Source organism: Myiozetetes cayanensis, unplaced genomic scaffold (genome assembly GCF_022539395.1).
Source record: "Myiozetetes cayanensis isolate MyiCay16 unplaced genomic scaffold, myiCay2020 scf3, whole genome shotgun sequence".
NCBI lineage: Eukaryota > Metazoa > Chordata > Aves > Passeriformes > Tyrannidae > Myiozetetes > Myiozetetes cayanensis.
The window spans coordinates 49,660,127-49,677,484 of NW_026087521.1; the positions used below are offsets into that span (position 1 = coordinate 49,660,127).

At 44.1% G+C, this 17,358-nt stretch overlaps 1 protein-coding gene across 2 annotated transcripts in view; it reads right to left on the minus strand.

Annotated features, from left to right (window-relative positions):
* MEI1 (meiotic double-stranded break formation protein 1) overlaps positions 1-17,358 on the minus strand; it is a 36,524-nt gene that overhangs the window by 11,781 nt on the left and 7,385 nt on the right. For both annotated transcript variants that reach the window (XM_050325424.1, XM_050325423.1), the window contains 14 exons: positions 17,028-17,142; positions 16,076-16,192; positions 15,453-15,552; positions 12,796-12,930; positions 12,138-12,252; positions 10,498-10,616; positions 9,332-9,473; positions 7,803-7,914; positions 7,090-7,150; positions 5,875-5,969; positions 4,997-5,171; positions 4,744-4,891; positions 3,909-4,181; positions 695-860 (listed from right to left, as the gene is read on the minus strand). In XM_050325424.1, coding sequence (XP_050181381.1) covers positions 695-860; positions 3,909-4,181; positions 4,744-4,891; positions 4,997-5,171; positions 5,875-5,969; positions 7,090-7,150; positions 7,803-7,914; positions 9,332-9,473; positions 10,498-10,616; positions 12,138-12,252; positions 12,796-12,930; positions 15,453-15,552; positions 16,076-16,192; positions 17,028-17,142 — 1,873 coding nt within the window. The remainder of the gene's footprint in view (positions 1-694; positions 861-3,908; positions 4,182-4,743; positions 4,892-4,996; positions 5,172-5,874; positions 5,970-7,089; positions 7,151-7,802; positions 7,915-9,331; positions 9,474-10,497; positions 10,617-12,137; positions 12,253-12,795; positions 12,931-15,452; positions 15,553-16,075; positions 16,193-17,027; positions 17,143-17,358) is intronic.

Here is a 17,358-nt window from a genome sequence, read left to right on the forward strand (position 1 = left end):
CTCAGGAACAAGAAAAAGCTGTGCTGGGTCCTAACTTAAGGGGTCAAGGACATCCTAGCACTGCTTCCTCTTTCAGTTCAAGCTCACAGGCTGCTTTGCACAGCACCTTTCATAGTAGGATAACAATTCCAATGCCACAGCCAAGGCTAGTAAGGAAAACAGGGATTTCCCCCAGCCTTGCTCTCTTTGGGAGGTTTAACAGAATTATGAGATTTGGTGATACCACAGTCCCTGTTTGGGGATCAATATCATGAATGAGTCAAACAACCCCTGCTCCTGGTCTTTCTGTCCTGGGAGCTGTGTACACTCAGGCACACCAAGCTGTTTTGCACAGTGAAGAGGCAAAAAGGAGAATGTCTTTCAGTCACCAGCTGAGCCCCTATTCAAGCTGGAAGATTTACCAGCACAGCTCTCCATTTGAACACTGATGGCAGTATATGAGAACCCTGCCTTGGTTTAACAATCCCAGTTTGAAGCCAAAACAATGTAAGTCAGAAAAAAAGACTCTCACTTCAAAACTAATCTCTGAAAGAGGAAAGTAAATCAGTACAGTTCTGTTCTTAAATTGCCTTATGCAAGTAAGTACTGAAACTACGTCAGCACTTCAAAACCACTTTATCCCAGACTGTGTCCCTTCAGCCACCTACTCTGCTAGTTGATCTTACAGAAGACCAAGTCACAGAGGTGGGGTCACCTTGTAGGGTGGCTGAGCTGCTCTCTACCAACAGCTGCTGCAGAATCTGCAGGAATCGGCTCCGGAGGAGGTCACAGACAAGGATATCCTCATTTCTTTCCAGGAAGGTTCTTAGAGTCATCAACACCTTCCAAGCTACTTTCACAGAGCTGGAGTAGACCAGGTCCTGCAAGGAAAGAAATACACACGTTACCTTTCTACCCTGATTAGGCAAAAGTCACTGCTATTTAATACCATTATGCTAATCCAATACCTTTGGAAACAGCCTAATAAAGCACCAAAGATTAAGTATGTCCTGATTAAATAGAAAACTGAATGTGAGAAGGGCTGAACATGAGAAGGACTCGTGTCTGTTAGGCACCTCTGAGTAACATCCCATGTAATTATAGGGATAATATGCATTTAAAGTGAAGGTTTTAGACAGTGAGATCCTAAACAACAGAACAGAGCCTCTGGCTATTCTGCTCATCTTGTTGTTTTCAAAAATCAGGTTGCATATTAAAGATGCTTATTTAAAATCAAGTTTATGAGTCAGTCCACAGTTACTAACTTTCAAAAGGCTGGCAGCTTTGTATGTGCAGGAGTAACATAACTGCTAAACTGCATGAAACCTACATAAACCAGGCAAGCAAGCAATCAGTCACAGGAAAGGGAAGAGTCGTGTACACAGCACTTACCCCACAAGCCTGCTTTTTGACTACAGAGCTCTGCCTGCAGTCTCTGAACAGAATCTCAGAGTCAGTAGCCTTAATTTGGGCATACTCCTGATGTTAAGGCATTTAACATTAAATTCACTTGCATAGTGTGTACAGAGGCAGTTCCATAAATATCAGGCAGAAAATGCCTGGTAGTGCTGACATAATATGACCGTCTCAACACCTACTATGTCAGCACTACCTTTCCTCTCTTCCTGCAGTAGTCCTGGCTACTGCATTGCAAATGATACAGCTGAAGAGGTAAACAGGAAACTGCTCTCAGCAACTGAGCCTGCAGCCTGACTGGACAGCCTGCTGCCTTTCCCAGCTGCCTTCCCCTATCACACAGCAGTAATGCATCCAGATTGGGATGATGGAGAGGAAATGGCTGTGGGACTCCATACACAAGGAAAGCAGTTAAAGTAAGAACAGGCTGCCTGTGACAGAAAAAGCTTTCTAGTTCTGACCCTAAATCCTGCCTGTATGAGAGATCTTTAGGAATAAAGGGCAGGGAGCTGTCTGACAGTCGGCTCTGCTGACATAGATCTGCGTCATGTGGCATTCAGGAATGAAATTCAATGTCTCTATTCTCTGAGGCAGTACCTCAGATCTGAAGCATAGAGAAGACAAGTGGACAGGGTGTCAACACAACCATATTCACCCCCAGATAAACACACTGAGCACAGAATGGCATGAACCAAGGGCCACAGCTTTCCCAGTCTCCGTAAATGCACCACTGTGTTAACATCTTCCTTCCTACTCAGGAGTTCAAGGTCTCAGATGATGTCCCTAACCATCAATTACATCTAATCTAGACAATTATTAAAAGCAGATAAGCAAATAAATCATCCTTGGAAGGACATACATGTTTGTTTCCCAGTACCATGCAGAGGCCTTTTCACTTCACTAGTGCATTCTGAGGCTTAGGTTATTCACCTTGTAAGTTTTCTTTACATCTGACAGTATATTTATCCCAGTATATTGCACTGTATTATCAGTCCATCTAAATTCAGATTGATTATGCTCTTCCACAAACTGAAAGGTGAATTGTCAAAGCCTGTGATTTATTACAATTCACTTTAGAGACTGAGATAGAGCCAAATGAATGTATTTCTGCAAAAGCACATGGCAAAACAGAAAGGGAAAGCAGGAATGTTGTACCATTGAGGGAAGGAGACACTGTTTATGTTTTGCTTATTGACAGACCTGTGATGTATACATATGCTTGTTTATGGAGTGGTAAGCTCCAGAACTACTTCCAAAGATAACAGTGTGGGCAAGTCTCATGGGACACTTCTCCTCCTTAATTTGTACTGATATGTAAACTCACTGATCACTTTTACTAGTGTTCTGCAATTGAATCAAATGCCTCGATGTTGCTATCTATTCTGCAGTATCACCCTGTGAAAGAACTGCCCTACAGGAGAGCCCTCCCGTCAGCCATTTCAGTAACCTCAGATATTAAAATTTACTTCATAACTTCTTAGATCAGAACAAATATGTGCCAGTCTGTAATGCCCAATGGATGCCCACTCAGAATCAAACCTTGCTTCCTCTTGTTTCTTCACCATCTGCTGACATGGGTTTGTCTTCTCAATGATACTTAGTTTTATTTTCTCTAACAGACTAAAGAAGAAACATCACAGCTCTTAGATTTTGCCCTTACAGGAAAATCTCATGTTCTTGTGTGGAAAAGTTCGCAAATACTTCATACGTGACTGGCAGAACAGTTGTGGGACAAGTGGCCACTGATGGGGAGGGGTGACAGGGCAGTGAGAGTGGTGGCAGTGAGAGAAGGCCTCTAAGCAGCCATCAGGACATGGATTCTGTTATGATTACATACATTAACAGAGCTCATTACACAGCTAAAGGCAAATACACTAGGTTATTAATTCAAGTCCCCTTTCTCTCCTGCATTGATTAATTTTCCCAGTCTCACGATTTTTATCTTTTAAGAGCAACGGAACATGTTATTTGCAGTCCTGAAAACTCAAAAGTACTACAAAAATCTCTGACAAGACTCTCTAGTTAAAAGAAAACAAAATTAAACCCCCAAACAGAAAGCTGTGCTATCAAGACCTTCTCTCTGCACACCGCTTTCTCAAAGTTCTTGTTCCTCATACCCTTCTCATCTATCAATAACAAAGCATTGCTCACAAACTAGCAAAACAGCTTCTTGAGAGGCTGGCACAGAATCTGGAGCACCCAGCTGTGCATCTGGATAGAGAAAGGAATAGGGTTTTTTCATGGCATACCTTAGCAGCACCCTTCAGATCCCTTTCCAGCCAACTCTTAGAAGATCCCTTCCTATAACAGTGGATGGATGACATAGAACAAGATAACACATGCACAGTCCCATTTGCCTTATCAGGCTTCCGGGGCAGGTGGAAGTCTATGTATACACACATGGCTTCTTCTATCAAAATCTCTGGCTTCATAACATCACTGAGAGCTTTAGGAACGGATACCCCCATAAAACACAGTCAGGATAGCAGCCTGTCCTTGTGAAAGTCACATACCAGTAAAATAAGCAAAATGCTGGAATTGCTCTTCAGAATGGGAAGTAATGGGCTAGCACTGTTCAGCTGATCAGAGGTGTCAAAATCAGGTTCTTCAGCCTCAGTTTGCTTGCAGTCTTCCCAGGAAAACCAGAGTTGGAGGACTTGGTGTCCAAATCTCCCCATAAGTTCAGGATAGTGCAGGAAGAATTTCAGCAGGAAAGGACAATGGACATAGACCAAGCTCAGATCTGTAAGATTATCCAGGATCCTTCTTATGGTGCACAATGACCTCTGGTAAGTGAGAGGGAAAGGGGGAGAGGGAGAGAGAACAAAATAATCACTAGATACTGAATATCAAACAGCTGAAATGATGAGAATTCACTGCGAGAAACAGTCACACGGCCTTTTAAGTAGACAATCAAATATATCAGTTAAACATCATTTTGTGAAGCCCATTTGCATCACAAAGGCTAAGAAACTTGTAGGCTTTATACAGAGCTCAAAGCTGTGCAGCAGCAAAGAGTCATTTGGGAACACTAGAAAGCCTGCTGCAGAGGCTGGAGATGTGTTCAGGAGACCGAAGCTATGAAATTTATTATATTCTGTATGTGAATTCACAGCCTATCCAACGCATTTACACTTCCCACACATACACAAGTTTATTCCACCAAATCTATATCCCCCTGTGGGTTTTCATGGTTAACTTTCCAGAGCGTAGATGCACTGCACGCTCTTCACTCATTCACCACTCACCACCTATGCCAAAATACTTTCTGCAGGAGGGTTGATGGGAGTGGGGAGAAACCTTAGTTTCAAACAGGCTCCAAGAGGTAAGAATGAAATCTTCTTTTACCAAGTCCAGGGCTTTGCCTTTATCGTGACAGACAGCAAGAAGGTAAAGTGCAGCTCTGAGTACGTGTGGAGGAGGACAGTCTCCACGGTCCTGTGCCGAGAGGAGGAAATTTCTTATGGCTAGAAATAATTCTGCATCTGGAACAAACCTGCATTCAAGGAGATTGGAGTGGAAACAATAACATCAGATATGCTTTGCCCACCAATACATGTAATGGTCATAAACCCACTTGCCTTGTATACTCTTGGCTCACCTGTCCCCAAGGGTGTAGGCAAAGTATAAGAGTAGTATGAAGCAGTGTTGTTGGTTGCAAAGAGACTGATCCAAAGAGAAAGGCTCAGGGGTTTCAGACAGGAGGAGAAGGCTTTCAGCAATGGTGTAGTTTAACTGAGGCAGACCCTTCTGCAGGAGCTCAGACATCTCTTGCTCTAGAAATCAAACTAATATGAGCAGGCAGGCAGTGATGAGGAATGTCTGTTACAAAGAAGAGTGGAACAACCTACTACTCCACAGTCTGCATACAGTAAGCACACCTCTATGATTTGGCATCAACAGTGGTATGAAACCTGATTTAATGGAGGAAATGAAAAATTTAAACGATGAAAAGACACTTCTGTTTGAGGTTCCCAGTTCTTTGCTGATGCTGCCTGTAGGGTGACCAAACACTGCCAGTGGGAAAAGTTGCTTTTGTGATACAGAAACTTTCATCTCGTTTATCTGGGACTATTATGGAAAATTGCAGCGTAGACAGCAAAGCTTTATAGAGTACACCAGAGGGAAAAAATTACATTAATCTGCAGATATGGGTGACTATGTGGCAAGTAATTTTGTTTCAATTAAGCCATGCACAGTTGTGCTAATAAATGTCACCGTGTAAACAATACCATAGGCAGATGAAATGCATTCTTTCAGGCAGGGTTCCAAACTCCTCGAAAGGCATTATGACTGTTACCTCCTTGCTGTACCAGCTTAAAAACAAGCTGGGGAAAAAATTCTCTAAATTGAGTTATGTGTGTTCTCCCTTCCCTCTTCCCTTGCCCTTTTGTAAACTTTTTTTGCACCCATTGCCTAAACAGAAGGTGGCAGGGCCTTAAACTAAATAAAGCAATTTTACTCTTTCCCCAAACTTGCCCTCCTGAGATGTTCTCCTTTTCTCTGTGGCAGAGTAAAGGTTCAGGCACAAGTTGCAGAGGAAACTGGAACAGGTCTGATTCAGGACAGGATTACTGCGAAGAAGAGCAGAAAGATATAGAGAAGGAGGCTAGAAACATCCTCTTTCTACTTCTAATATCAGACACGGTCTGCCAGACCTCATTTTACTGAATGATCATATACAAGCACCTGCCCCATCCCAAGAAGACTCAGGGAGGCAGCCTAGGCTTGCAGGAGAATGATGAGTTCCCAAAGGACAATCAGGTCACTGAATTGGCGGGTGTATGCAGTGACACCAGTGAAGGTGTTCACAGATCTTGGGCCAATATGAATGTACTGGCAAATACCAGTTAGATTTTGTAGCAATGGTGTTTCCAGGGAAGAACACTGAAGAATGATAAATATTAACTAAAAGGGTGAGAACAGCTCTATTTCCCAGTATTTCTCTCTCTCCAAAGATTTCCTTGCAGAACAGGACATAACCAAACAACACCTGTAACACACTATCCTTGGCATCCCCCACTACTGTATTCAGAGGCCAAGATCACTTCCACCACACACCATTCACAGGCACAAACATCCCCACTCTGAGTTCCACAGTAGTAACCTGGACTAGGAGTGCTGTGTGTTTTGTTTATTTTTTTAATGAGATACAGTCACAGAAAAGAGGAGGTAAGGCATCTCTACAGACCTACAGAGCATCTCTCCAAGTACTCCTCAACTTAGAAATCACAGCCTCCACTCCAGGAGACGCTTTGCAATGCCTGCTACTGAAGTCCTCCTCCTCCCTCCCGTTTCTTATACATTATCACACCATGAGGAACGCACCAATAGTGGTAGTATGTGCCCAGGAAGCCAGAGCTCAGATGGAACGGGTGCTTCTGATACTTCTTTTCAAAACACCCACTGATCTGACTACTCCAAAGTCAGGCTGCTTTATCTCTGGCTGTGCAACTCACGACAGAGCACAGAATTCTCACAACACCGTGTAAATCCATCCGCCCCCTACCCAACTGCTTCTCCCTTCTCCCACATCCAGCTTTTCCATTGTCAGTTGCCATTTACATTTTGCAGTAAGATACAGCCACTCTTGAGTCTTTCAGCCTCCTGTCTTGCCTATTCAGGCGCATTAGATAAGGCATGATCTACTTTCCTATCTGGAAATTTTTGACTCACTCACAATACACACAATACCTTTGCACAGAGCAAAATCTGGCCTTCAGCTCCAGTGTCAGTCGGATGAAGGAGGAGGATGCTAGACAGAAAGCGAGACAGAAATGTCAAAGGTGCACAGAACATGTAGGATAAGGGAAAAGAGTAGGCAGGTCCCATAACCATCCCCACACATCTCTATACAAGCTTGATAAACAGAGAAGGCCATCTCAGTAAGAATACATATGTTAGGCTTTCTCTTAGAAAGCAAACTACTCTGAGTTTGGGTTGTAGGGAAGTATCTGAGATTCATTTGTTTTCTCAGGAGGAGAAGTGAAGACTTGCCAACTTCACACGTTTAGAACAGAGGAATTGTCTACATCAGCTCTCTGACGTGTGAAGAATAAGGAATACGCAGAGTAAATAGGATTTCTACATAGCAAAATCCCACCAACAATTCCAATGTAATCCCTGTCTACAGGAACAGCCAATTCTGAATATTCCAGAGGGAAGGGTAAAGCTGACACAACACACTTATCCAAAATAAAACCTGTCCCATCATCATTGCTAGACCAAATAACATTTTCATCCTGCTGAACATGACTGTGCACTCTATTCTTACTCATATAAACATGTAATATAATCCTCCACGTAAAGTCTTTTTAAGCTCGTTGCCCCAGTAATATGCAGTAGCAGCAAGTTCCATCAGTTAAGCTGAGAGCACAGAGAACATGATCCCACACTATCCCCCATACCCAGCTTTTTGGAGAACTTATTCCGCATGTTTGGCACCACTGTAAAGAGGGTATTAAGTGTTGAGATGAAAACCTCCGCCACCGACAGACTGACAGCCCTTTGCAGGTAGCTCTGTGGAGAGATGAAAAGATCAGGTGCACGATATGCAATAAACACTGAAAGAGGCAGCTTCCTTCCGGCCTCCTGCCTGCCCAGAAAGTTAGGTTTCTAAATCCAAACAAATGGAGTAACAGTTCTTTTACCGAAATGTCTGGCAGCAAGTACACAGGCTCACAGAGCACTGAATGCAACTGACACTCCCCTCTGCCAACAGTATGAGCTGCGCTAACACTGCAAGACATTACACCAGACAAGAAACTGCTTCCAGATTCCAGCTGGCAACCAGTTAGGCCTTAATCCACAGTGACTAACACTACTGCCCACATTGCCCTGACAGGAACTGCTCCTACAGGTGAGATGGCTGATTCTCCAGCATGGCACACAACATAGGACATCTATTCAAGTTCAGCTGACTTCAGTAACACTCAACACCTGTGCTTCAGTGTTTCACTGAGCAGCGGCAAACACAGGCATTTGAGCTCTCTACAAAGTCCATCCCTAAACTGTTTAGAACAGAGTAACTCAACTCACTCTTGTAGCAGGTCACTGGACAATTTTCTCACAGTCCATAAATTTTTAGGCAAGTTCAATGAGCAAGAAACAGCTTACTGACTCCAGCTTTGCCAAACTGGACATGCACTGCACCCTCACGTCAGGGAGGAGAACAGCAATGCCACTGCAGCTGTCTACCAAGAGGTTGGTTAAGAAAACACCAACCGAAACATCCCCAAGTTCCCAACAACTGCAGGGATCCATACACCTGAACCTGTAGCAAAGCAAAAGCAAAATTTACTAAACATTAGGAATCCCAACCAGAGTCCCACTGTTTAAGAGAATTCTGCTTGAAGTGTCTTAGGGACAGGCCTGTATGGAGCACTAAAGCACACATTACTCTCCACTGCTATTTTCTAAATCATGTCCCTGGCCTTACTGAAGCACAGTGCTTAGTACTGCCCTTGCTGTGCAGACTGGGCAGCCTCATCAGTACCTTCTGGAAAGAAGTTTGAAAATGAAATTGCAGACACAAAACACAGCTGCTCTCTGGGACACAGGCAAGTTTTGGAAAAGTGGCAAAATGGGAAACAACAGTTCAGGCACTCTTCATCTTCTGCAACATCCAGAGCTGCCATGGATAATAGCATGGTATGTAGATTATGGGGATTGCACAGTCTGAAGAAAGATACTGCCATCTACGTGGAAGCTTCACGAAATTCTCCACCCTCTCAGACCATACATTTCCTTTTTGCATGAACTGTATAATTCCACATTTGGCTCTGGAGAGGTGGTAAATGCCACCTCTCTTGGTTTACTGTTCTTGGTTTACTCTATATTCTCTCTTCCCAAAAAAACATTTGTCCAACCCGTTCTTGGGGCTTGAAAGCACCTTTCAGATACACAAGGAACAGACCAAGTTCAAAAGAAACCCTACCATGACCACAGGGATGCAGAGACTGTCACAAATCCTCAACAGGAACTCAGAGAAGTTGCTCAGCGTGTCCCTGCTCTCAGAGTTGGGGGCAGTGAAAGCGTTCTCCTGGGCCATGAAGTCATCCTGGAATTCCACTGCTAACCTACAAACACAAAGTGGATAACAGAGGAGAGAGGAATTCTCCTCACTCTGTAAAGGAAGTCAGGAGATACTAAATTTCCATCACAACTTTCACCATCAAGAACCCACAAACACTCAATAGGTTGGAAACATAGGAATCTGGCAATCACACAGAGTTGCCTCTTGAGTGAAGCTATTAAAAGTCATAAAGGTTGCACAGTAGTACAAGCTGGGAAAGGAAGACTTAGTTTCTGTGAAGAAAGCATCTGCTGTGGGAAGCCCTAGTGTGGCAAGACTGGTTTTCAGCCAGGTGCACAATACAGCAAAGCTCGTGAAAATCAGCCAAGGGACCACGCAGCTGATCTAAAATCCATGACAGAATCCAAGTACCCTCCAAGACCACCACAAGACTCTGGGTCAGTGCAGTAAGGCATACCTGACTGAATTATCTCAGCCAAGCCAAACACAAGTGATGCAAGGCAAAAACTAAGTTGGCTGGACCACAACTAACAACTGATCCTGATTCATACACAAGCCCATCTACCACTGTCTGCTGTGCAGCCAAGGGTGATAAATAGCTCTTATCCAGCAAAACAGGAAAAGTTGGTGCCTACAGACTCATTTGCAGTAACAGGTCACAGCCATGAGCAAATCCAAGACCAGCATCTGTTAAATGGTTAATCCCTTCTGGCAGTGAGACCACATACTCCAGGGCACAGCAATCTGTTTTCACACATACCTTCCAACAATTCTTACACTGTCAGTAGTTTTGGCTAATTTTCAAGCAGTCCCTCAAAGCCCAAAGACATGAAATAAACTGATAGGTTCCAGGCAAATTTCATGGGCTATACATCCATGGGTCACAAAATTTTCACTACTACTACATATTCCTCACTCTGCTGTTTCACTGGCAATTGCCATGCATTTAACACACCTGTGATATTTCCTTGAAGGGGCTGGGTGGAGGAACTCAGTTGCAAGGGCAAAAGAATGGACAGATGTGGACACACACCCATTGCCCACCCACCTTCCTGACTTGCCCTCACCTGCAAGCATTTCTGAAACTTTCCAGGGTGTTGAGCAAGAACTGACACTGTCTCTGAGAGACTCTGCTGTGATTTCTGTTTGCTGGGTGACTCTGAGACACCGAGAATAGGCGATCACCCTGTTAAAGGAGAAATGTCTTTAAAATCTTATGTTCACTTTCAGAGAAAATAGCTTTCTTCTCTGACACGAGCAGCAGGAGGAACAACAGATTTCACTTCACTCACTTCTTTCACACAACTGTTTTTTTACTCTTGTGCTTTCCCCAGGGAGGGCAGAGTTGGAGAGCTTGTGTGCTCTTCCTAGGGATGACAGTTACAGAGCTACTATTTCTGTACAGCGCTGTCTTTACAGCCTGTATTGCCATGATTTGATTTCATCTGAGCTTTAAACATATCACTTAATGGACCTCCAAGCCTTTACAGGAAAACAAAGTATTTTTTTAAATTTTCTTTCTTCCAATTACTCTTCAGACAACACTGAACATTTCTCCTTGCTTAGCACTGAAATCTTAGAAGTTCCCTACTTTGGCTCAGATTTTTAAGCAAGGATCCATGTAGTAGCTCTTGTTCCCACAGCATCCTACCGAGTTCAGCCAGAAGCCAACTGAAGCATCAGAGTTAATCATTTCTCCAGAGTGGGAACAACTTGGTACTCAAAATCTGCTTTTAAGCCTTAACTTGTGGTGGTGGTCTTCTCCAAATACTACCAGAGGAGGGCATAGCTACACACTGGTGCCTGGCAGTTCAGAACTCCTTCTCCATTTCATGCTGAGATACCATAGCAGAGGTACAATCGTTGACCCTTTTCTCCCTTTAAAGACAGCCTGGATATCCTCACTATCTGCCTAATTTCCTTCCTGTGAAGCTCCTAATTCTGAAAGGGACACCAAGCTCTGCACGTGTGCAAACAAACTGGCCAGCATCTGCCTATGGGGCAGAAAGCAGTTCTGCCTTCTCTGGGCAGTGAAGGCAAATATTTGGTATCACAGAACTTGGGTCTAAAGATAGTTCATCAAGAATTTGGAGCTCTGGTACTCCAACAAGATGTTCTTGTCGCTACAGGTCTAAACCTACAAGGCAATAAGCCTATGGCAAGAAGGCTCAGCCCTTCTCTGTCATTAGCCATCTGTAATTGGGGCTCTCAGAAGCCAGAGGTCCCAGTAGCACATCACACTAACTGCAAATTCCAGGAACAGGAAAGGATTTACAGTTCAAAGAGTGGCTAACACCTCCTTTGCTGAGGGATCATAGTGCATATATGATGACACTCTTGATCTGAATGCAGAACAAGAGATGTTCATTGCCAAAAAAACACATTGACCAATGCAGCCCACAAGGCAGAATCCTGAAGAAGAAGTTCAAATGACTTTGGAGTACTAGACACAAAAGGAGGACAGTGTGCTCAAGCACTGCCCCACAAATCTTCACTGATTTAGAGAGATAACATTTACCAGCATCCATCTTCATCTACTTCAAAGTCAAAGTTTGGTACCATTTCGAGGCAAGAGGAACAAAAGAAATATCAGAGAAGCCAACAGGTAAGGGGATAGAACACATACTCAACATCCACATAGTGTGCTAGGAGGACCAACCCTGTCCTGCTTGGTCCTACCAACAAGCAACAGCAACTTTTAACTTACTGCATGCCTCTTGCTGCTCTGTGGTGGGGAAAGGTCAGCACATCGCTTCAGCGCTGCCTCCAGCAACTTCTGCAGCTCTTCATATGGGACTGGAGGGGAGCTCAGATGGTCCTTCCTGAACAAGCCAAGAGAAAGACAGCATGCATAGCCCCTGATGGGGACTTCCCTGCTGGGAAGGCAACACCATCAGAAATAGTTGCTTTTCTAATGTCAATACACCATTGCCACACCTCTCCAGCACAGCATAGTAAGGTCACAATACCTGAACAATGCCTTCATCCACATGTGCACCCAAACACACCCTCACTGTACTCACTGTCTGCTCCCACTACAGTTAGGAAGCATATGACTCTCCAGAGTCTTATGCTTGCTGTTATCAATCTGGATGGGGCACAGAGTAACAGCCACAGCAGCCATTGTACAGGCCTGCCTGGGACACCAGGTCCTTGCTGCAGTGAATTGCTACCTATTGCAGCTCCATTGCCCTGGAAGCCTTCTGAGGTGGGTGGGAAGCTGGCTCTGCTGTACCCACGCCTGCCTCAGCCACAAGTCCCACTGCAGAGCACGCTCACCCACACAGCCACAGGGGAGCTGCAGAGCCCAACATGGTATCAAAATATCTATCTGAAGAAAAGCCTGTAAATACATTCCTGCCTACCTCAGGAAAGCTGCCACAGCTCTCACAGCCTCCACTGCCACCTCCAGCACTGGGCAGTTCACTGTCTCCATCAAAACACCAATGGCTTCTATACATACACCTCGGTTTGTGAATAATTTAATTTCCATGGGTTGCCTGTGAAGAGGAAAACAGAGTAAGCAAGGAGAGTGTTGTCAGATTTAGGTAACTGTGGTGCCCTTCTCTCATTTCACCAAATGGACAGCTGGGCTGTGTGGTTCCAGCCATGCCTTTCATTATTCAGAGCCAGCTGTTCTCAAGGAGATACTCTCAGACTCAAGCAGGTAGAGGGTTTGCCACAAAGAGTGAACTTCAGCCAGCCTGAAGCCCTACTATGATGTAAAACCCACAGACTGGATAACTGTGTGACTACTCCAGTCAACACTGACAAGAAAAGCACAAGAAAAACAAGCTTTGCAAAATGCAGTGATCTCTGTGCCTAGGACTTTATGCTCAGGCCATCTGCTCTGGCATTTGTGGGTTCATCTGGCAACTTATATTCTTGAGTAAACAAGCAAACATCACCATCCTAGAACAGGGATGATGCCATGAGAATAGCTTCTCTCACAGTCCTGTAGCACTTCTAAATGCCAGATGGTGCTAGAAGGGCAGGAACCTTCATGAACTTGAAAAGTAATCAGGAAAATAAACACATTCCAACTGTTTTGACAATTCTTGATAGGGAGCATTTTGGTCATCTGATCATCTTGTGGCCCAACAACTCTGAGCATTCAGCACGAGAGCATAGAGGGACTGACAGGCCATTAATCCCATTATTGGACAGAGGTGTGTAAATGGCAGACTGTGCTCATTCGGCTCCTGGCAAGTCAGGTGCAGTTGGGAGGGCAGGGGGAAGACAGGCAGCTACAGGCAGACAAGAGGCACTAAGAGCCTGCCAGGGAGCCTCTCCGACGTGAAGCAAGAAAAGCAGTACAGCATGACAGGAGACGAGACTTGGGGGCCAAAAGTATTCCAGTATTCCTTGTTATTCAATTTTCACAGTCATGCCTGACTAAAGTAAGCCATGAACACATGCTCTCACTCACAAATGGTAAAGTGAACTTCAGTAGAAATTACACTAGTAGTCCAGTTACATGGCAAAAAGGAAACAGAGGAAAAACCATTCTTTTTAGTTGCTCCATGGGATGGAAACCCAACTTGGCAGTAACCTCATGTTCTGCTGTGAGAAAAAGCTCTAAGTTGGGCAAGGCAAGGAAAAGGCCTTGTGGAACTTAGGCATCAGGAGCCAAGCCATAAGTGATGCACTGAACTTCTAACTTGTTCCTACTTATACTGTAATTCTACTAATCCTCTGTATTTCCTTTCTTTAATCACTGACCTTCTGAAGCAAAACACATCAGGAAGAAAAAAGTCTTCACTGACTCACGCAGGGAGGAAAGGATGGAGGAGTACTGCTGACTCATTCAAGATGCATAAACCCACTTTCAATATGGTGCACTGTGGTGTCTTCGGGGCCCAGGAGGAAAGTGTGAAGGACAGCACTCCTGCAGCTTCCTGCAACCTCTTGTCTTTGGGCCCCACACCGTGCCTGCCACTCTGGTTATGACGGGAGAGACAAGCAGCACACCAGGGAGAGCTACCCACCATTCCTGACACACTGCCAAGGGGAACAGAACGTCCTGCTTGGACCTCACAGAGAACATGGGGCTCACTTACACAATAGAATCCAGCTGCAAGCAAAAACCAAGAGGAGAGGTTCCAGCATAGGATCCCTTTCCCTACTATGAGAGAGTTTTAAATAAAACATAATTTCTAAGGCAAAGCTCAGAAACAGAATGGGTGTGCGAGAAAATGAGAGTAACTGCACAGAGTGTTCTCTTTGTTTTACAAGCCTAAATGCTGTAATTAGTGTTTCCCACATCCTGGCTTCTCTTTTTGACAGATCCCACACTGGCATCATCACACTGTTCTAGCACTGCTGCTTTTTCTTCTCCTTTTTACCCTGCCACTTGCTACAAAATTGACTATGACATTTCCAAAAATCAGCTCAAGGGCTCTCTTGGGGGAACTAAGTGGCAAAAACAAGACTTTGTCACTAGCATGACAGGACAGGAACAAGATCATAGAGGCAAGAACAGGAAGCACAGACGAAAAACAAGCCAGTGTATATTATTTCTTAGCAGAAAACAAGAGGAAAAAAGTGACAGAAGACATTAATATTTCAGCCTAGAATTTGTTTTTGCAGTTTGAATTTAGCTCAGATGATGATAGAAGACTAGAGGCCATGGAATTTGCATGCTTTGTTTTGTCACAGAAGCGCACTTAGCAGGATCTGGCCTGCTCACATATGCCTGGACCTTCCTGACCTTCCCTCTTGCTCTGTCTACAGCTGAAAAGAGATTTCACCTCCCAGATTGGCAAGGAAGCAGGAAGACGCAGATATACTGATGAATGCAGGCATAAAGAGGACAAGTTGGAAGGTTCAGAAACAACCATCGGGCCCTTCTTTGCAAGAATAAGGGAGATGCAATTGTTCAGCATCATCCTTCAAACACAAAGGCTCCAGAAGTGTGCAGGTATTTGGCCTCAGAAGAAAACCTTTAAAAGCAAAAGCATCACAGCCCCCATTTTAGGGTACCAAACTCTGCCTGTGCAAGCCTCTCAGGGTACTCCCTTACCATTTCAGTATTTCAGTGAAGAGCAGGAGTCCTTGTTTGTGCAACTCCACGTTGTTTATCTGCAGGACATCTTGGAGACTCCGCACCAGAGATTCAATGCCTACACAGGTTCAAGAGAAGTCACAAAGAGGCTTTTAACATCCCAGATTCCAGGATGGAAAAAAATAGTTTTTAAAAGGAAGGAAGGTTTGAACAATTATTATTCACTGACAGAAACAACTGTCCAAAACTCTTGAATGTTCACTCAGCTCCCTGACAATATGCCTTAATCTCCATTGATAGAGGTAAGTCCATAAGAACAGAGTAAGTCCATAAGAACAGGAGTTTAACCATTCTTCCTAAATCTACTCTTGGCATGCCCACAGAAACATCTAAGGGTAACTTGGGTAGTGTCAATCGTGATAGCTGGCTATTATAATAAATTAATGCTTATCAGGAACTCATTAGGACAATGGCACTGTAAATTCAATCCATGTTGGACATCACAAACATGTCTGATAGATATTCACTTCCAGCCCTTTATCCATCCTGACTGGAAATTGTGACTGTGTGTAGAGCGTTGAAATTCAGCTAGAGGCACAAGCATTACTGCAGTCACTCTGTCAGAAAAGCTGATGACTCACCATAGACAGTGTGACACTTAGAGAAAAAAAGGCGCTCTTCAGTCAGGAGGAGCAGGCAGCAGTACACTGACCAGATGAGGATTTCACTTTTGCACAAGAGACATTCAAACAGGAACTCTGTAAACACATACACACACAAATAAGGTCACCCTGGTAAGAGACAGGCTGCTCACAGCGTGCATGGCACAGCTGCTCCTAGAACAGAGCAGAGGCAGGAGGAGGAAAGGAGGCAGCATAGCAACAGCCGCAGGGAGAACGGCTGTATTATGAAATGGCGGGAACGGAGAGTGGAGTAGATGCTCAGGGCTTTGCTAATCTGCCAAATAAGGTGACTGGAGAGCAAAGGCCCATGGGCAGGCTCCTTCCTAACACAAACTCAGCAGGCAGGAAGGAGCTGAATTGTGGATCTAGCCTTTGGTTCAAGTGAAAAGCCACTAAGCAAGCTTTAGCACAGATGCAGTGATCTTTTTTTCCTCAGAATGTTTACATCCCCCAAAGAATGTGTATAATGAAAGTATTTCTGTCTTTTGGGATTACAGAAAAATAATAAACCATGTCCCATAGCTGCAGTCTAAGCTAAATACTAGACCAAATTCTGTGCAAACTTAAAATATCTATATATTTTAAGATATTCAGATAAAACTGAAGTCCGTTTAGGCTTGTATCTACGGTTCTGCAAGAAGCACCTTGACCTCAAGGATTTGTCCAAATTCTCACTGTGGAAACTTCATTCTGCCTGTTGACAGCTGCTTCTATACTTTCAGCTGAAAACTTACTCTCCCTTTCTACTCTTAAAATCACATCAGCCATTTCCATTGGTATAAAATGGTCATCACACACATTGTGCCACTGGTGGATATAATGGAGCCAGACTGATTCCTAAAACAGACAGCCAGGGAGGGCTTTGATACTTGGAGATGAACAGTAAGATGCTACTGCTGCATCTCTTCACCTGGAACATCCGCATGGATAAAAGCAGGAGCGTATCTGCTGGGAGAGTGAACCAGCACTGCAGCCATACAGTGAGAACTTGCTGCCTGCAACATCTCATCTCTGGTCAACAAAAGCTGTTGGGAAATGAAAGACAAAAGGAGAGAGGAAGTAAACTATGCAGCTATGAGTAGGAAAGTTTCCTCTACATTTTAAAATTTTAAACATAAATTCTCTCTTTTGGCATATACTTCACAGATTAAACTTGCTAAGGCAAGATAAAACACTGAAACAAAGACACTCAGAAAAGTACAAAAGGAGAACCACAACAGAAGATATCATGAGTAAGAACA